The following is a 19,228-nucleotide window of genomic DNA, read 5'->3' as shown; positions in this document are numbered from 1 at the left end:
TAAATGTTTAGTTTACTAAAGTATTTCAGCAAACTTCAGCCTAGTGTCAAGCTTTTATTTTGGTACTTCCTGTTTCAGGCATTAAAAATTTGCATATTAGCTAAATATTTAGATTTAACATATAACATTTAGATATAACATTTAGGATTTAGATTTAACATATAACATTTAGATTTAACATAATATTTAGATTTAACATATAACATTTAGATATAACATTTAAGATGACATCAGAAAATCCACACTACATTTTTAAACAGTGTTTGAAGCTAAATGTGACAAAATTTAGGCATGAATTTTGAGCACAAGCTCGTTTACAAACGACGCCCCATAATATTTACCATTAATCATAAAGGTGAGTTTCTCCAGGGCCAGAGAGCTTGATAACATGGTCATCCAAGTTTTTAGTTGAGGTCTTGAGGTAGATTTCCAGGATCTAGCTATAGTATATTTTGCCTGTATCAAACAGTAAGTTATGGTCTTTTGGACAGTTTTGCTTAATCCATTGTCAAAGGGAAAAATTTCTAAGATACATAGTAGAGGACAAGAGTTCAGTTTATTGCCTGTGATGTGAAATTTTTTTTCTAAAACTTCCCTCCAAGAACTCTGAATCTCAAGACACTCCCATAGGCAGTGAATCAGAGTGCCTTTATCCCCACATTTAGCGCATATGTCTGGAATGTTAGAATCAAATTTGTTTAGTAATGCTGGGGTAACGTATGTTCTCATTAGCCATTTGTATTGGCTTAAGGTGTTGGTGAAAATCAGGAGGAGGCAGCAGAAAGTTGAACAGCCCAGTAGTACCATTTAAGATTTGGCACTCCTAGCCCTCCTCTGTCATATGGAAGATATAATAATGATAGATGCAATCTCGCTCGTCTATTCTTCCAAATGAAATTACCGAAGATTGTTTGAATCTTAGTAAAAAAAATTATCTGGTGGACCAAGGGAGATGGCCTGAAACAGATATAGGAATTTTGGAAGTATGTTCATTTTGAGAATGTTTATATGACCAATCATAGAGATAGGCAATATAGACCATATTAATTGTTGGTGTATAGTTTGCCTTGGCCAGGTCATTTATTTTTGGAGTAATGTTTATTCCTAAGTAAGGAAGGCCTTCTTTTTCCACTTGAAAGTTTGTATGAATCAGTGGATTGATTCTTTCAGAGTGTTTAAGGAATAGAATGGCAGATTTAGATTTAGATTCATTAGGTTTATAACCAGAGATATTGCCAAATTCTTTAACAGTTTTGAGTAGTTGGGGAATAGAGTATTTTAATTTGGACAACATTAAAATTATGTAATCAGCAAATAGCCCAATTTTGGATTCAGTATCATTAATTTTAATGCCAGCTGTAAATGAGGTGCTGGCAATGATCCACCAGTGATACATTGGTTGTTTCTTATGGCAATAGCCAATGGTTCAATTCCCAGAACAAAAACAAAAGGGTGAAAGGGGACATCCCTGATGTGTGCCTCTATCTAAATTAAACGGTTTAGAAACCATATTATTAGTTATAAATGAGGCAGTAGGTTTATTATAAAGTATTTTAATCCAGTTTATGAAATAACTACCAAAACCAAATTGAGAGAGAACTTTGTAGAGATAATTATGTTCCACTCTATCGAATGCTTTTTCTGCATCAAGGGATAATAAAGCTGTTGACAAGGCGAGGCTTGGCAGAATTCAGACTCACAACCACACAACAACGTTTTAAGGATTTTATTGCCAGTAAGCTGGAAGCAGAGTCAAAGTCTGTGATCGTCTCACTCACGTGATCGACTAGTGTCGGGACCGGAACTGGTAAGTCCACTCTAGCTTGGTTATAAGGTGCAGACCGGCTGGTCTGAAAGGGGCTGAGATGAGAGGGAAAGTCCAAATCCAGGCGTGAGGTCGTTACCGGTGGGTCAGAGTTCCGAAGCCAAAACCAGACAGGGAGAATCCAAAGGGCGAGGTCCAGATGAGTGAAGGAAGGTCGGTAACGGAAGATCAGAATCCAGAGCAGTATCAGACAGGGAGCAGGCAGGAGACGATGGTCAGGAAACAGGCAAGGGTCAAGATCAGGCATGAACAAGAGTAGTACGCTGGACATTTACTAGCGGTTAGGCTTTCAATAATCTGGCACTGAGGTGTGGGAGCTGTGGGTATTTATGGTGACAGGAACAGGTGAGACGGATGAGCCATGCGTGGGCATGGCAACATGGGCGTGGCTTGAACTGTGGGACTGTGGAAAGTTACGTGACTGTGGCAAGAGGTGTGGCAGGAACAGATGGAGCTGTGACAGCTGTATCTGGATGTTTGTATTTTGCATGTAATATATTCAAAATTCTGCGGATACGGTGGTAGGCCTGCCTCCCCTTTACAAATCCGTTCTGGTCTGGATCAGAGAGTGAGGGCAGAAATTTCTTAAGTCTCATTGCTAGAACCTTAACCAATATCTTGGAATCGGAATTAATAAGTGAAATTGGTCTATATTTTGCATTTTGTGTGGGATTTCCCAGGTTAAAGTATTACTGTTATGATGGCGTTTCGCATTGAGGGGTGCATTTCTTTTGTTGTATAACTTTCCATTAACATATTATAGAGGGGTTGCAAGAGCTTGTTTTTATGTATTTTATAAACATCTAAAGGAATCCCATCTGGACCCGGGGCTTTTCCTGTTTTTAATTTATCAATTGCATTTGAGAGTTCATTCATAGATATTGGCATATCCAATTCTAATTTTGCTTCTTCACTAAGTGTGGGAATATTTATAGAATCAAAGAAGGAGTTAAGTGAAGCCTGGGATGTAAAACCCTTAGATTTATACAACTCTGTGTAATCATCTTTAAAGTGTTCATTTATTTTTTGAGGATCGTTGGTGTTTTCATCAGAGATTGTAATTTCGTTTATTGTCCTCTTAGTCTGCAAAGTCTTTATCCTCCATGCCAAAAGTTTTCCCGCCATTTCTCCTTGATCATAGTAAGTCTGTTTCAGTCTAAATAATTCTGCTGAAGCTTTATCAGTAGTTAGTTTATCGTATCTTGCTTTTAGGAGTAAGAGTTCTTGTTTTTTTTCTTTAGAATTGTTTGAGTTTATCTCGAGTTCGGTCTCTTTAATTTGTCCTTCAAGGTCTAACATCTCCATTTCATTTTTATTCGATTTATTTTTTGTGTAACTTATCATCTGACCCCGAATAAATGCCTTGAAGGCCTCCCATCTAATAGATGCTGTAGTTTCAGATTTATTAAGGTAAAAGTAGTCATCAATATTTTGTTCAACATACTTCAAAAATTTAGGCGATTGCAACCAGTGAGGTTTTAAGCTCCAAATATTATTGTCTAAAAGCATTTAGGGGAAAAAATTTAAGCATACATATTGAGTGATCCGAGATCAGTATGCTTTTGTATGTACAGCTGTTAATTCTGGTGATCAGTGAATTTGAAATCAGGAAGTAATCAATACGACTATAGCTATTATAGGTAGTTGAATGGCATGAATATTCTCTCTTTGTTGGATTTTCAACTCTCCATATATCTTTTAAATTTAATTCAGACATGAAGTGTTGTATGACCTGCCTGCTTCTAGGGTGGGACAGGTCTGAGCCTGTTGAACAGTCGAGCCCAGGATCCAAAGTACAATTAAAGTCCCCGCCTATGATAACTTCACCCTGGAGACCAGCAATAGAAATTAATAAATGATTGTAGAAATCAGGGTAATCTATATTAGGACTATATAGATTAACCAATATTAGATTTTGGTTCATCAGTGAGCTTTGGATTATAATGAATCTCCCAGCTGGATCTATAACAGGTTTTTTTTTAATATACATATAGCTAGGGATTTATGAATAAGTATTGCCACCCCCCTAGAATGTGATGAAAATTAACTTCAGAGTACCTGGCCTGGCCATCTTCTGTGTAATCGAGCAACTTTGTTTGTGAGTAAATGAGTTTCTTGGATAAAAAACATTTTTGGGTGATATTGTTTGAGCCTATTCATTACTTTTTTTTAGCTTAATCAGTTTCCTAAGGCCTCTTACATTTCAGGATATCATTTCAACATTGGTTTCATTACTCATTTATTAATAGGCAAATATCTACCCCGACAATATTTTGTCTCAACTTGAACAACTTGCAATTTTCAACTAGAGGAACAGTGCACCTTGAAAACATTGAACATTTACAAACATAAAGAACACCCTTGAGATTTCCCACCAGTGGAGATCTCATATTCCCCTTTCCCCTTAGTCCTATGACTTGGTTATATTACTAATCCTGGTTTAACAAGAGTAGGAACGGCTTATACTTATTAGCTTGCACAGTAACTTTATGGTCGTAGTCCAACCATACTGGTTGAGAATTTTACCCCACTTCTGTCGGAGGAGACTTATTCGATATATATGTTGTCTAATGATTTTGTCATACAGAATACTATTCCTGTCAAGTCTCAGTGAGATCCTTTAATTTGGCTGTGTAAATACTCCGTTGGTGTGTGGAAGAGGTAGCGGTTGCCGCAATGAAAGATCCTCATCTTTGCTGGGAATATCAGTCCAAAGCTTATATTCAGATCGCAGAGCTGCTGCTTTACCTGAGTGAACTGTTTCCGGTGTTTCATCACCTCCGCAGATAGGTCAGGGAAGAACATCACATGGCTGTTGTTGTACATCACCTTCCCTTTCAGACGGGCTGCTGTCATCACTCTCATCTTGTCTTGATAGTTCAGGAATTTCATGATGATCATGCGAGGTGGATGGAGGAGATATTCATATTTAACCGTTGTGCTAGCTATCACTAAAATGTTTGGTATTGCGTCACTCGCGTAAATTTCAAAGTTTTTTAAACTTTGTAATTATTGTGTTAGCAGATCGGCCTACAGATGTTATGTACCAAGTTTCACGTGGATCCAGCTCATATTGTGGGAGTAGTATTCAAAAGTAGGTTTTGCCTTAATCGCATTATAGCAAAAAATCTAGTTAGGCGGGCCTGGGCAGGGCCAATGTAAAAAGATGCAGAATCATCCAACGTTTCAGGTGACATCAAGATTTTGAGCGTACGACTTACGGTTTAGGAGTTATAGGCAAAAATGCATTGTCCTTTGTTATATGAAATAGTAGTAGTTTATTGTTTTGTGTGCAGCACTTTGGCCAATGGCAGTTGTTTTTAAATGTGCTACATAAATAAATTTGATTTGATTTGATTTGACTTACAAAGACACTTGGTCCAAAAGTGACTGGCCTGGTAGCAACAGAGCTGGAAGTAGAGCACAACATCCTGTTTTGTCAAATCTGTAAAAAGAGGGGAAGATTATGAAAACAAAAAAAAATCCTTTGAGGAAATTTTATGAACAGTTAGTTTCTTATTTCCAGTAATACCACAAATTATTTTTTAAAAATTTAGTTGTATCAGACACGCCATTGGGAACCACTGATAACATGCACGTCTTTTCACCTGGCTCTTAACTATTGGGGGGATGCTTTATTTTATTGTATTCATCTATTCATGTAGTTATCTGCTGTGACCCATGCATAGTAAAAGAGACGGACCATTACGATCGACAGTTTGCTTATCTCATTCTGACATTGTGTGACCATACTATAGGCAAGGCAGAATGAACCATTAGCCATAGGGATGTGTAGAAACCTTTTTCTGTAAGATAAGGAGGAGCTAACGGCATTGGTTACACCCATGTATAAGTGAAGATGCAACTCGTCCTCATGTCAGAGGGAGATGTGTGATTCTCTCTCTCTGGTACCAGATAATAAAGAGCCTTAGTATTAGCTAAAAAAAACCCAATACAAATGCTATCTGAGTGAGAGGTTTGTCAACTGACATTTTTCTTGATAAAATAAAGTTTTATTTCAGTAACTCGTCAACCTCGTAGTGCTTTGAAAACAGTGGTGATTAAAATGTAATTTCAACAGATCATTTTTTAGTCACCACTTTAAAATAAATGAATGTGAATGTATGTAAAATAATAATTAAATAAATAGGTGAATAAAAAAAGCATAAAATAGAATAAAAACAGCCTAATTGAATATTCACCCATAGTTTTATTAACATTTGTTTTCCATCTTTTTAAACAACAACCTAAAATACAAAAGAAAAAAAAACATTTACTCAAAACCTGTCTTTCTAACAACACAATTCTCTGTAAGAAGAAAGACTCTAAACATTTCAGTCACAGATTTTTAAAGTTAAAACTCAACACCAACTGAAATTGAATGTGTCACCAAGAGTTTACGTCAGCTTGTCAGCTGACAATCTGACAAACTGACAAACTGAGTATTTAGATAAATTCTGACTACATCAACAAGAATGTTTACACATATGAAAACTGAAGATAGATCATTTCGCAAACACTTTTCCTGAACAACATATGTCTATTGAAGAAGAAAACAGCAGTCCTCATATCTAAAGACTTCTCTGCCTCCAGCATCCTGAATGTCAGCAGGTGAACCACAACCAATCAGAAAAGTCTTTTTAAAATGTTTTTATCAGTCCTCATCTCTCAGAAGAACCTGACCTCTTGTTGTTCCATTTTATGAACAACTGTGACAGGAAGTGGTAGTGTGTGAGGTGGGGCTTCAGAGCGAGGTCTCCAAACTGTGCAGGGGGCTTCCCGGACAGGGCGGCAGCCCCGCAGAGTTGGGCGGGATCAGACCAGACCTCGAGCCGTCTTTATGCAGCGGGATGATGCGGTCCGTGGCACTGTTGTTTTGGTTGGGCGAGGAGGGGAGAGAGGGCTGGTTGGAGAGTCCGGTCAGAGGTGGGGGGATGATGGAGTTTCGTTTGGTGGGGGGATCATCCTCATCCTCGTTTTCGTCGATCAGGGGGATCTGAGTGTCAAAGTCTTCGATGCGGAATTCAGGGTGGCTCATGAAGTTGTGAATGGAGCTGCGAGACTCGGGTGTCTCCAGACTATAGGGGGACATGCTGTCCCTGAAGGCGTTCACCACACGGATCTAAGAGACAAGAGAGACAAATTTACTCTGCCTTTTATTGTTCCATGTTTTTTTGCAATCCAGCTACATCTGCATTTGTCGTGCTGTTTTAGCTATTCATATATCAAAACATTCAGCTCATTCAGGCCATAGGCATTATGACTTTCAGATTTTATGACTTTAATTCTCCTCTAAACATTTAACTGGATTAACTGGATACTTCCACTGAAACAAAACCATTGCTCTTTTTGAAAATTGTTGCAGTATACCTGCTCTATTTTTGTCTTCTAATTCTACTTTCAGTGTTTCTGCTATTTTAAGCTAACCTTTTACTTTTAGTTTTAGCTAGTCTTTTGCCACTTTTAAGTTTTGTAACCATTTTGCTACCTTTAGTTCTCAACTAGCCTTTTGCTACATTTAGCTTTTAGTTATTCTTTTGCTACTTATTGCTTTTATTACTGCTAGCTAAAAGTAGCAGAATGGTAGCAAAAAAAGCTTTTAGTTAGCCTTTTGAAACATTTTGCTTTTAGCAAATGTTCTGATATTCATAGCCTGAACAACTCAGGTTCTGTTGCATTCCCACAGCATTTCCACAGACAATTTCTTCAGCTTGATTGGATTTTTAGCTTGTCCAACATTTTGTTTTTAATGTTTAAAACAGACAGTTGCTCTTCAGTTTTAATTCAGTTAAAAAATGTTTTTCAAGCAAAAATAAAATATAAATATCTAAATACATGAATAATCAAATGAAAATGTAAAACAAACTGATAGTAACTTCAATATAAAATAAAGGTAGACCTTTAGAGGCTTTTTATTTCTTATTCATGGTGAAATGAATGAAAAGAAAAGCAGAAACTAAAATTTTGTTAGTGTTTGGAAAAGCAAACTATGAGTTTTGTAAAGTCTGGTCCAAAAGCTGTTTAATATACTTTTTAATGCTAATTTTGTCTTATTAAAAGATAGAAGACAGGACTTTCTGACTTATGCTACCTATCCAGTTGAGTATTAAGAAAGAAAGAAAGAAAGAAAGAAAGAAAGAAAGAAAGAAAGAAAGAAAGAAAGAAAGAAAGAAAGAAAGAAAGAAAGAAAGAAAGGTTATTCTGGAGAGTTTATGGTCAGGATTCTGGTGGATCTGTCAAACTGGGTTTTTCAATTATTTATTTTCTGTACTCTCAGTTCAGTTGTGAGGGAAAATGATTGTTCCTGTGATTCGTGTTTAATGTTGTAGTAATGCTGTGTTTGCAGAATAATGTTATTAATGTCACTGTCTCTGAATGAGACAGACAGCTTTTAAACTGTGTTGGCTTCTCTCTGCAGAGGGAGAGAACAAGGCAGAGAGAAATAGAGGGAAACTGGGACAGCATGTGGACAATTACCATAATGTCTAGAAAAGCTGAGTCATTTGTCTTTTGACACAGGTTAAAGGTTAAGCAAAAGTAACTTGACTGATCTGGGAGGTGGTTCAAACTTTCTAGTGTAAAAAAGGGTTTATTTTTGAAATATTTCCTAAATAATCACGTGAGCTGGAGCGTGCCGAACTACAGAGATTTACAGCCAGAAGTAGACACTGTTATGAGACTAAGACTATTATTATTTTATTATCATACCTGAGTCTGGATGCGGTTGAGGCCACGGCACCAGAGCACCTGGCTCCTCCTGAGCTCCATCTCAGCGTGATCAATTTCATCATTGTCCTCCAGCTCCTCCAGCTCCTCCTCAGGGATCTCCTCCTGCTGCGTACCGTGACCTGCGGTTTTCAGAAACCTTAGCCAGCTGGTGGGGATGCTGGACACGAACTGGGAGAGGACAAACAGGATGCACCAATCAGAGACAACAGTTCTTTGACCTAAACTATTCAGTCAAACTGTTGTCTGACGATGAGGCTGCAGAAAGAGATGCTTTATTAGTTCACACTTCTACTGCCCGCAGCCAAAAGGCAAAGCTGGATGAGAATGTTTTTGCCTGTGTCTGTGTGTTCATGTGCCTGCCTGTTAACAAAATATCTCACAACTCACTGGACAAATGTGAATGAAAGTTGTTGAAAGTAATCATTAGCTGTACATCTTAAACTGATTCACTATTGGAGTCAACTTAGTTCAAGATGGCTGCCACAGCCAATTGACCGTGGAAAAAAATAAAACCTTAAAAATGGCTACAACATTCAGATTCAAAGATATTCACCTAACATTTGGTGTGTTAGTAGCTGAGAGTGATCCTGAGCACATAATCTAAGCACTAAAAAATTGCACAAGATCTTTGTCTAAAATTCTGCCGTTACTTGGAGTCAACTCTCTGTTTTAACAAAATATCTCATGAACCACTGGACAAATGTTAATGAAGCTTTTAGGAAATAATCATTGGTTGTACATCTACAAATGATTAACTTTTAGAGAAGACCTTATTCAAGATGGCTTCCACAGGCTACTGAACTTAGAAAAAAAGAAAAATGATTACAATACAGTCAATTTACAGTTACTGAGCAAAAATGTGGTATGATTCACAGCACATACTCTTGAGTGCTTCTCATTGTGTGATATCTTTGCTTACAACTTTAGCATTACCTGCTGAAGTCAACCCTGTTTGTCTGTTAGCAAAATGCCTCGAAAACTACTGGACAGATTTTAATGAACTTTTTAGAAAGTAATTATCAGCTGTACATCTACAGCTGTTTAACTTCGGGAGTTGACCCAAATCAAGATAGCCGCCACAGCTAATCAAACTTAGCTAAGACAAAAATGGTTAAAGCTCAGCCAAAAATAACAGATATTCAACTAAAATTTGATGTGGTAGAAGCTGAGAGTCATTCACAACACATATTCCTAAGTAGCTATATGAAGGTTAAACCCTTAAAGGTACTTAAAGGATTAACCAAAATGGCTACAGTGCCATCATTTCACAACATAAAATGGTCCTATGTCCAAAACATTTGCAATGCTAGGCATTTAAATATTGTTTTTTTTGCATTTTCAGAAAAAAATGCATTGCAAATGGTGAGTGCTGAATGACTTTGCTGAAATTTGTTGAACAACTTGTTTACTGCATTGTTACAGTTAAAATAAGCAAAACAGAGTCTAAAACTAAGAAAACGGTGGCAAAAGGTCAAATTAGTAAAATAGTTGCTAAACTCTAAATGTAGTAAAACATTCACTAAAACTTCAAATTAGTACTACTAGAGCATAAAATAAAAACTTGCAAAATTGTAGCTAAAAGGTTCTTGTTGCAAAATAGTTGCTAAAATGTAAATGTAGCAACACTTTAGCTGAAAGCTAAATCTAGCTAGACAGTAACTAAAAGCTAAAAGGAGCATAAGAAGACAAAAACAGAGCTAGTGTGTTGAAGCAGATTTTAGGAAAAAGTTTTTGTACAAATTCAAGAGATCTCAATGTATGTCTGAGGTGAAAACTTTCTAAACAAAGTTAAATTCAAAAAGTGTAAAAATCATTGCACAGTATTCCCAAATGAGTCAAATGGTTTAACATGTGATTGGTTAAAATAGCACAAATTATGTCAAAGTAGTTTGTACAAAACCTTCAAAAGAAACTATAAACAGGAAAACTGTGAATGCTGACTCAGCATTTGTACAATATTAGCTCACTGTTGTTAATAATAAGTGTTTGATAGGATCTTGTGGGATATAATATGCTTGGAAATAGTATTCTTCTCTCTCAAACTCTGAACATGTAATTGTCCTCAGCCTCTGTGTAATATTTCTAATCAAACTAAAGTTGAACAAACACAAAGGATTCTACCTGTCCCCACAAGAGACTGCCAAAGCCCAGGAAGACACACCACAGCCACTGTTCAATGGACAGTGGTGCACAGCTGAACGGCTTCCCGCCTAACTGCACAATTACTATCTGCAAGAGACAACAACAAGAAAAACATTTTTTAGTCACATAACAGTGATGTTCTAAACTGTTGGGACAATTTCTTTTCTACTGAAGTGTTACTTGGACAATAAAGGTTCCCAGGAGGATGGAGCAAAAGATGGGATTCCTGAAAACCCCCTCGAAGACGTTCCTCTCCCCGTGAATCTTGCGTGCGTTGAACTCATTGAAGATTTGCATGAGGACAAACGTGTTGAAAACGATAGAGTAGTGCTCAGAGGGTGGAGCGTGGAGGGGGGCATTCCTGCCATTGTCGATGTCGAACATCTTCTCACCTGTGAGAGGAAGAGAAACGTGTCTGCAGTCAGAGCTGACTTCAACTGTTACTGACAAAGTCTTAAAAACAGATGTTGCACGTTCAGTTAGACTTGGAGTATAAGTTGAGGAGCAGTCTCAGCTACTACCACACCAAATGTTAGCTCTATATTTGTAAAACTGTCTGAGTTCTATCCATTTTTGTGTTTTGCAAGGTCACTTAGCTGTGGTGGCCATCTTGCATGGAGTTCACTCTAAAAGTTACTTTCTGAGTGTTTCATTAAAATCTATCCAGTGGTTCATGAGACATTTTGCTAATGCTTCAGAAAAATGAACACACACACAGACATGGGTTAAACACCGCTGGCCTTTTGCCTTCGGCGGCGGACATTAAAACCAGACATTAACTGCCTGTTAGCAAAAAGTCTAACAAACCACAAAATGAATTTTAATGAAAATTCTAGATAATAATCACTGTGTGAACAACTGATTATTTTTTGGAGTAAAGATGGCCACCACAACTCACTGACTGCAAAAAAACACAAAAATGACTGTAACTCAGTCAATTTTAACAATTTTAAACTAAATTTTGGTATTTTGGTAGCTAAGACTTATTCACAACACATATTTTGAGTACTTTCCATTGAGCTACATCTTTCTTTAAAACTAACTGTTGATGTCAACCTTGTTTGTCTGTTAGCAAAATATCACATGAACTACAGGACAGTGAAACTCTCACTAAATCATCCTTGGATGTACACGTTCAATTGATTAACTTCTGGATTCAACTCAATTCAAGTTGCCAGACATAGCTAATCTACCGTAGCAAATACAATTTTATTGGTAGTAGCTAAGAGTCATCTTCACCAGTAGGAGTGAGAGTGTATATAATGTAATTCATAAGGTTTGATCCAAATGCCACAACTTTGTCATTTCTAAATATAAGATGACCTTAGTTTAAAACTCTGCCATGAAGAGTGGCCGCTGATTTGCATTTCTTCAAGAAATGCTGGTTTTAATAAATTGCTTTAAACTCAAAAACTCAAAGAGTTAGGCCTTGAAGTCGTGGATCTTTGACTGACCAACAAAGAGAAGAGTGAAGATTATTGTCAGCTGGTAGACTGCGTGTCCCAGAATGTTCTTCATCATGGTCCGAGAAATGAGCGGCTTTTTGCGGCCGTATGGGTTTCTGAGCAGCAGGGCCTCAGTTGGTGGCTCGGTGGCGAGAGCCAGAGAGGCGAAGGTGTCCATGATCAGGTTGACCCATAACATTTGCACAGCTTTCAGGGGAGAATCCTGGAAATGACACAGATAAACAGGTCTGTTAGCAAAAGACAGCTTTTCATGTAGTTCACAGTACTGATCTGGACCTCTGTGAACATTGTGTGTTAGCATGTTCTACAAATTGAAGGTTTGGTATTCTGAACAAAGAAAAGTTATTTATTTTATTTAAGTATTTGTAGTGCAAAAATGTCAGACATTTCACTGGAAGAGAGGATTAATACTACTTCTTCATCTCTGCTTTCTTTTTATGAAGTCAACAGTGCAGCAGATTGCTAAACTTTTTCACTTTTTTCTTTAGAGACAGATAATGTTGCAAACTGTGCTGAGCTTTGAAAATCAAATGCTGTTTCTCTGGAAGTTATTTACATAAATATGGAAGGGTTTCCTCTAAATGCTATATAATACCTCATTTAAATGTGGGCAAACAGTGCAAGTGGAGAGAGTTGGTGTGACAAGTCAGAGGCTCACTTTGCAAGGGCTTTATGATCTACAACCCCAATTTCGACAAAGTTGTGAAATTGCGCAAAATGTAAATAAAAACAGAATACAATGATTTGCTGAAACCTACCCTGGTAATTGGCAACTCCATAGTCCGAAATGTGGTACTAGGGACTCCAGCAACTATAGTCAAATGCATTCCCGGGGCCAGAGCAGGCGACATTGAATCCTACCTGAAACTGCTGACTAAGGTTAAATACAGTAAGATTGTTATTTACGTCGGCGGTGATGACACCCGGTTACACCAATTGGAGGTCACTAAAATTAATGCTGCTTTGATGTGTAACTTTGCAAAAACTATGTTGGACTGTAGTTTTCTCTGGCCCCCTCCCAGACCAGTGATGACTTGTTTAGTCCTATGTTGTTGTTCAACCTCTGAGTGTCCAGGTGGTGTCCTGAAAACAATGTGGGCTACATAGATAATTGGAGTTCTTTTTGGGGAAAACCTGGTCTGTTGCGGAGAGATGGCATCCATCCCACTTTGGGTGAAGCAGCTCTTCTTTCTAGGAATTTGTCCAATTTTGTTAGTCATCCAAATTATTGACAACCCAGGTTCCAGTCCAGGAAGCAGAGTTGTAGTCTTACACACCTCTTTGCTGCTTCTCCTCTGTTACCCACCCAAACCCCCACTGAAATGGTGTGAGCTTGCCCACGGCCCAAAATAAATTAACCAGACATCTTTAGAAAAATAAATCATAAAAATGACATAAAAAAAACACAATTACTTTACCAAATAAATAGATTCATTAAATGCGGATTACTGAACATAACATCTCTGTCGTCTAAGTCTTTGTTAGTTAATCATTTGATAACTGATCATCGAATTAATTGAATTTGTCTTATAGAAACCTGGCTACAACAGAAGGATTTTATTAGTAGAAATGAATCCACTCCTGCTAATTATCTAAATTTTGATGTTCCTAGAACAACAGGTCTAGGTGGAGGAGTAGCTGTTATTTTTCAGTCAGCATTATTGATTAATGCAAAACCACTTATTAGTCATACATCTTTTGAGTCTTTCTCATCCAAAATGGAAATCAGACAAAACACTTTTATTTGTTGTTACATATCCACCAGTAAGGCAATATGTAAGGCCTTTCCTGAAAAAGACCTTGTCTGAATAGGAGCATATGTTGAGCTAAAACCTGTATAAACTTTTCTGCAATGATGGAGCATTTCCAGATGTGTAAGCTGCTTATGACAGAGTCACTTATGTACCCCTATACCATCAGAGAGGCAGGCTTTTGAACTGTGTGCTGATAACAGTCTGGATGGTCCATCTCCTCTTTACTACAGAGGACATGGTGTCCTTGGTTTCGAAAAAGAATTTCAAATTTTGATTCATCTGACCACAGAACAGTTTTTACTTCCATTTTAAATGTGCTTTGACCCTGGCTGGATGATGTTCACATCTGGCTTCTTCTTTGTATGGCAGAGTTTTAACCAGCATTTGAGGATGGTACAGTGAACTGTGTTTACAGACAATGATTTGTGGAAGTGTTCCTGAGCCCATGCGGTGATGTTCATAATAGAATCAGACCTGTTTTAATGCAATGGCCCCTGAGGGCCCGAAGACCATTGGCATCCATTATTGACTTTCAGCCTTGTCCTTGGGACAGAAATTTCTTCAAATCCTTCAATGATATTATGAACTGTAGAAGATAGATTCAAAGTCATCCAAATTTTTGTTGAGGAACTTTATTCTGAAATTGTTCCACAAATTTTGGATGCTGGTTATATATATATATATACTATACCCAGTCCTCATACTGACCTGTTGCCAGTTAACCTAATAAGTTAAGAAAAAAAAAACTCCTCCAGCTGTTTCATATTCATATCACTTACTTTGACAGATTGTTGTTGCTCCTGTCTGTACTTTTTTAAGATGTGTATATAAATTTAAAAATTACCTTATTTCTTCCTAAAAACTAAATACTTTCTTAATTTAAGAAATTATTCTGTAACAACCAATATCTTGTATGTGCACAATCACTGTAAGTTCAAATGCATTCAATGAGGGCAATTTTACTCCTTTTTTCTCTTATTTTATTCTGATCTTGACATTAGTAACCTCTGATCATATGCAGAAATGCTTAATATTAAAGAGAAAGTTGTCAACAATATCGGAGGGGGGAACAGACAAAGAAATAAAAAATATTACAATTACAATTGTTCTGAAATCTTTAAATTTAAATAACTTGATATTTTTGAGATTTTGTAAATCTGGTATATAAAACACCACTGTTATTGTATGTGTGTGTGAACCACTTAAAACTCAGAAAAATGTGGGCAGATTAGCATCAGGTCATGAATGAAATTTTATTTATATTAATTTTATTAATATAAATTTTGTTTTATTTATATCTTAAATATACAGCATAATTTTCATAATCACAGCAAACAAAATGCAAAATGTGCATTTTCACTGCTAATATTTGATATTACTGGTGTCTAGAGTCATAGAAATACACAAATGCATGTTCCCACAGCTATGAAACAGTGACACATTGGCATGTTTCAGTAAAGCGGGTGGCACTTCTGCACACTGTTACGCTGTCAATGTTCTTACTTCACTAAATGTTGTGTTAACTCTCATTAGAAAGTAGTTACTCTTTTTATTACTGTGACCCTGCTGATTGGAGCCCCATATGGCTAAATCAGTGGTTCTCAAACTTGTCATGCTGTGCCTCCATTTTGGGGGAGAAAGATTTCCAGGCCATCTCTGGGTTCCTCCAGACTAAAACAAATTAGTCTAATTCAACTGTAACAGAAAAAAAATGTTATACAATAATAAAAAACAACAACTTATGATTTACTTTTTTGTGTGAATTACTGTTAGTTAAAAAAAATAGTTTTTGCGACATTTTATCTCAGAATTGCTTCCTTTGGATTAAGCTTTCTTTTTCCAATAAAGAGCAATCTAATGGAACCTCCACTTTGCTAGAACAATAACAGACTCCTCCACCAGCTTCTGAGTATTAAAAATAGATAAATAGAAATAACAAAAAATATCTAAGATATTTGGATGGATGGATGGATGGATACTTCATTCATCTAGCACTTTGAGTCGCCTTGTTGCGGAAAAGTGCTATATAAATAAAGTTTACTTCACTTCACTCGCTCAAAAAAAAAAAAAATTAAAAATAGGAGTGGTCACACAGCCCCCCCAGTTATGACACCACCCACAGTTGAGAACCACCGGGCTAAACAGATGGAAAAGTTGATCATCTAAAATATCTGAGCACTCTGGCTTTTGGTGTCAGGATGAACAAACTCCAACATGAATCACATCAGCAGCAGATTTTTTTTCAGGTAAATCTGACCTGGGTAATACAGGCTCCGGTGAAAGCCACAGTGACAGCAACCACGTTAACAGTAAGTTGAAACTGAAGAAACTTCGAGATGCTGTCGTATACGTTTCTGCCCCACATCACAGCCTTGACGATGCTGGTGAAATTGTCATCTGTCAGGATGATGTCAGATGCCTCCTTCGCTACATCCGTCCCTGCGATGCCCTGAGAATTACAGCATGCAGTCGAGCTTTCATTAATCTGTTCCACACTTATTCTGCAGAAATGCTACAGAGTGAGTTTGATCAAATCTATGACAGAGGTTACCATAGCAAAGCCAACATCTGCTTTCTTCAGGGCAGGACCATCATTTGTTCCGTCTCCAGTTACTGCGACAACCTGCCTCTGCTCTAGGACTGTGCTGTCGATGATACCTAACAACACAATGGACAGACACAGAGGTAAGACAACCCAGAGACAGAATAAGGAAAAAGAATTACCATATTTTCCATACTATAGGGCGCACTGGATTATCAGCATTTATATGATCCCTCTATTGTCAAAGGCGGTGGAGAGCAAGAGGAACCCAGGCCGCAGACTCACTACTAAAAAACTAAAATTTATTTAAATAACAAAACAGAAAACAAAGGGCTGGCATGGCAGCAAAACAACTATAACAAAAATCCAAACAGTAGACAAAAGCGAGACAAGGCAAGGCAAAACGAGGAGGGACCAGAGACAAGACATGAACCTAACACCAACAATGAACTGACGGGGAGGTGGAGAAAATGACCAGATTTTAAAGTACAGGGAAATCATGGGAAGTGGGCACAGGTGAGTAATTACAATTACAGACAGGTGGAGATGGGTGTGGGAAGAAACCAGGAGTAGACTGAGGGCAAAGAGAGGATAATGATAAATAAAGACAATGACAGAACCAAGAGGCAGAGACAATACAAAGACAGAACATGAGAACAAAAACCAAAAGTATAAAATAAAACTCAAAGGAAAAAACAAAACCCAAGAAAGCAGGAAAAACAAGACCCCAAAACCAAAACTAAGAACAAACTCAAAAAATACTAGAAATCATGACATCTATGAGATATCACAAAAATAATCAAACATTCAAAACTCACGGAAGAATACTGCACCGCCGTAAGAATCAAGTATAAATACCTACACCGCTCGCTCAGGTCTGCACGCTGTGTGCAGAGTCCTGCGCGACTATAACTGAGCCTTAATGCTGCAAGCGGTGCGGCTTTGTAGTTTACCAAAGTTGTACTAAAACATTACAACTTCTTACATATATAAAGCACTCCAGATTATAAGGCGCACTGTCATTTTTTGAGAAAACTGAAGGCTTTGACTATTGGGAGGCTATTTGGTGATTCAAAGCTATCAGAAAATATATCAACTTTTCTTGGAGTCTCACTGAATTCTGAGTTTTTTGGACCACATAACCTGCAAGCAGTGCAGCTGTTTGAAATGGCCAGTTTTTGAAAATCACAGCCTATTTTGTTGTGCACTGTTTGTAAAACTTTATTCTTGGCTGTGCTCATTATTTCATTGCCTTCCTAAGCTTGTTTTGTATCCACCTTGGCATTTGACCCCATGTTTCTACATTTGAAAAAAAGTTCTGTTCTGTTAGAGGAAAGCTCCTGTGAAGGTGTCAAAATACATCTCTAGTGCTCTTGAGACAAGTTAAGGCTCCAGCATACTCCATAAGAAGTCAAGAAGTAATTTTGCGGTCATATGGTTGCAAGCCGTTCATTTTCGCACACACCTTTCATAGTCCGAGAGATACTTGGATCCGAACTCCTGTGGATCTCCTCCCTCCTCCTACAGAATTAAAACAGATTTCATCCTGCCAGCTTCTCAACTCTTTTGTCCTTGTACAGATTCTTGCTTTCCTTACTGTGACCAAACATGTTTATCAAACAGACTGAGACAGTACACACTGTCTCGGTGGGACGTGCCCGGAACATCTCACCAGGGAGGCGTTCAGGGGTCATTCTAATCAGATGCCCAAGCCACCTCAACTGGCTCCTCTCGACGTGGAGGAGCAGCGACTGTACTCTGAGTCCTTCCCGGATGACCGAGCTTCTCACCCTATCTCTAAGGGAGACCCCAGACACCCTGTGGAGGAAACTCATTTCAGCCGCTTGTATTCGCAATCTCATTCTTTCGGTCACTACCCAAAGCTTGTGACCATAGATGAGGGTAGGAACGTAGATCGACTGGTAAATCGAGAGCTTCCCCTTTTGACTCAGGTCGCTCTTCACCACAACAGACTGGTACAGTGCCCATATCACTGCAGATGCAGCACCAATCCGCCTGTCGATCTCCCGCTCCATTTTTCCCTCATTGGTGAACAAGACCCCAAGATACTTAAACTCCTCTACTTGGGACACAATCCCTTCCCCGACCCAAAGAAGGCACTCTACCTTTTTCCAGCTCAAGACCATGGTCTTGGATTTGGAGGCACCAATCCTCATCCTGGCCACTTCACACTCGGCTGCGAACCGATCCAGAAATAGATTGTTCTAAGGAGTTTGATTCTTACAGTTTTTCATTACCCAATTTTCATCACCCAACCAGAGTCAACTTTGTGATTTCTTATGGAGTATGGAAAGGCCTTTAGAGATGGCACAAAGACTCTGAGACTATTTGAAGAGCAAAGTTCCTGTACAATTTTTTTTAACATGTTCTAAACTTAACTGCCTTTCTGTGACAAGCAAGAAAGTTTGAAAACTCCCTCACTAATGGTGTTCACCAATTGGTACAGCACAGTTCCACAACAATTACCTTGTGCTTCTAACCGTTCAAGAATTACTACTAGAGCTGAGCATGGCCAGCATAGAAATGAGCTTTCAGCATTGAACTGAGGTTCATGGATCCAAAAGAGGTGTGGAGCAGAACTCCGCTGTGTTGTTCTGGAGCACTGCACCTAAATGTGTGATGGACATCTCCCTCATCATTTTCAAAACAAATGAGCTTCATTTAGCAATCCTATTTGTGGTTAACCAATTTTTAACTAAATGCAAAACTACTATTACAAGCTCTGTTACTACTTCACTCGGTGGCTAAA

General features: G+C 38.0%; 1 protein-coding gene across 1 annotated transcript in view; it reads right to left on the bottom strand.

Moving 5' to 3' along the window:
- Window positions 1–6,018: 6,018 nt before the first annotated feature.
- The window catches only part of LOC108228546 (plasma membrane calcium-transporting ATPase 1), a 61,023-nt gene continuing 47,813 nt past the window's right edge, over window positions 6,019–19,228 (bottom strand). Inside the window, exons 9-16 of the mRNA XM_037980922.1 lie at window positions 18,585–18,655; window positions 16,468–16,653; window positions 16,174–16,365; window positions 12,151–12,364; window positions 10,877–11,088; window positions 10,676–10,783; window positions 8,534–8,722; window positions 6,019–6,947 (exon numbers count right to left, since the gene is read on the bottom strand). Coding sequence (XP_037836850.1) covers window positions 6,570–6,947; window positions 8,534–8,722; window positions 10,676–10,783; window positions 10,877–11,088; window positions 12,151–12,364; window positions 16,174–16,365; window positions 16,468–16,653; window positions 18,585–18,655 — 1,550 coding nt within the window. The 3' untranslated portion in view covers window positions 6,019–6,569. The remainder of the gene's footprint in view (window positions 6,948–8,533; window positions 8,723–10,675; window positions 10,784–10,876; window positions 11,089–12,150; window positions 12,365–16,173; window positions 16,366–16,467; window positions 16,654–18,584; window positions 18,656–19,228) is intronic.

This window comes from Kryptolebias marmoratus, linkage group LG17 (assembly GCF_001649575.2).
Source record: "Kryptolebias marmoratus isolate JLee-2015 linkage group LG17, ASM164957v2, whole genome shotgun sequence".
Lineage (NCBI taxonomy): Eukaryota > Metazoa > Chordata > Actinopteri > Cyprinodontiformes > Rivulidae > Kryptolebias > Kryptolebias marmoratus.
This window is presented reverse-complemented; position numbering and strand designations above follow the sequence as displayed.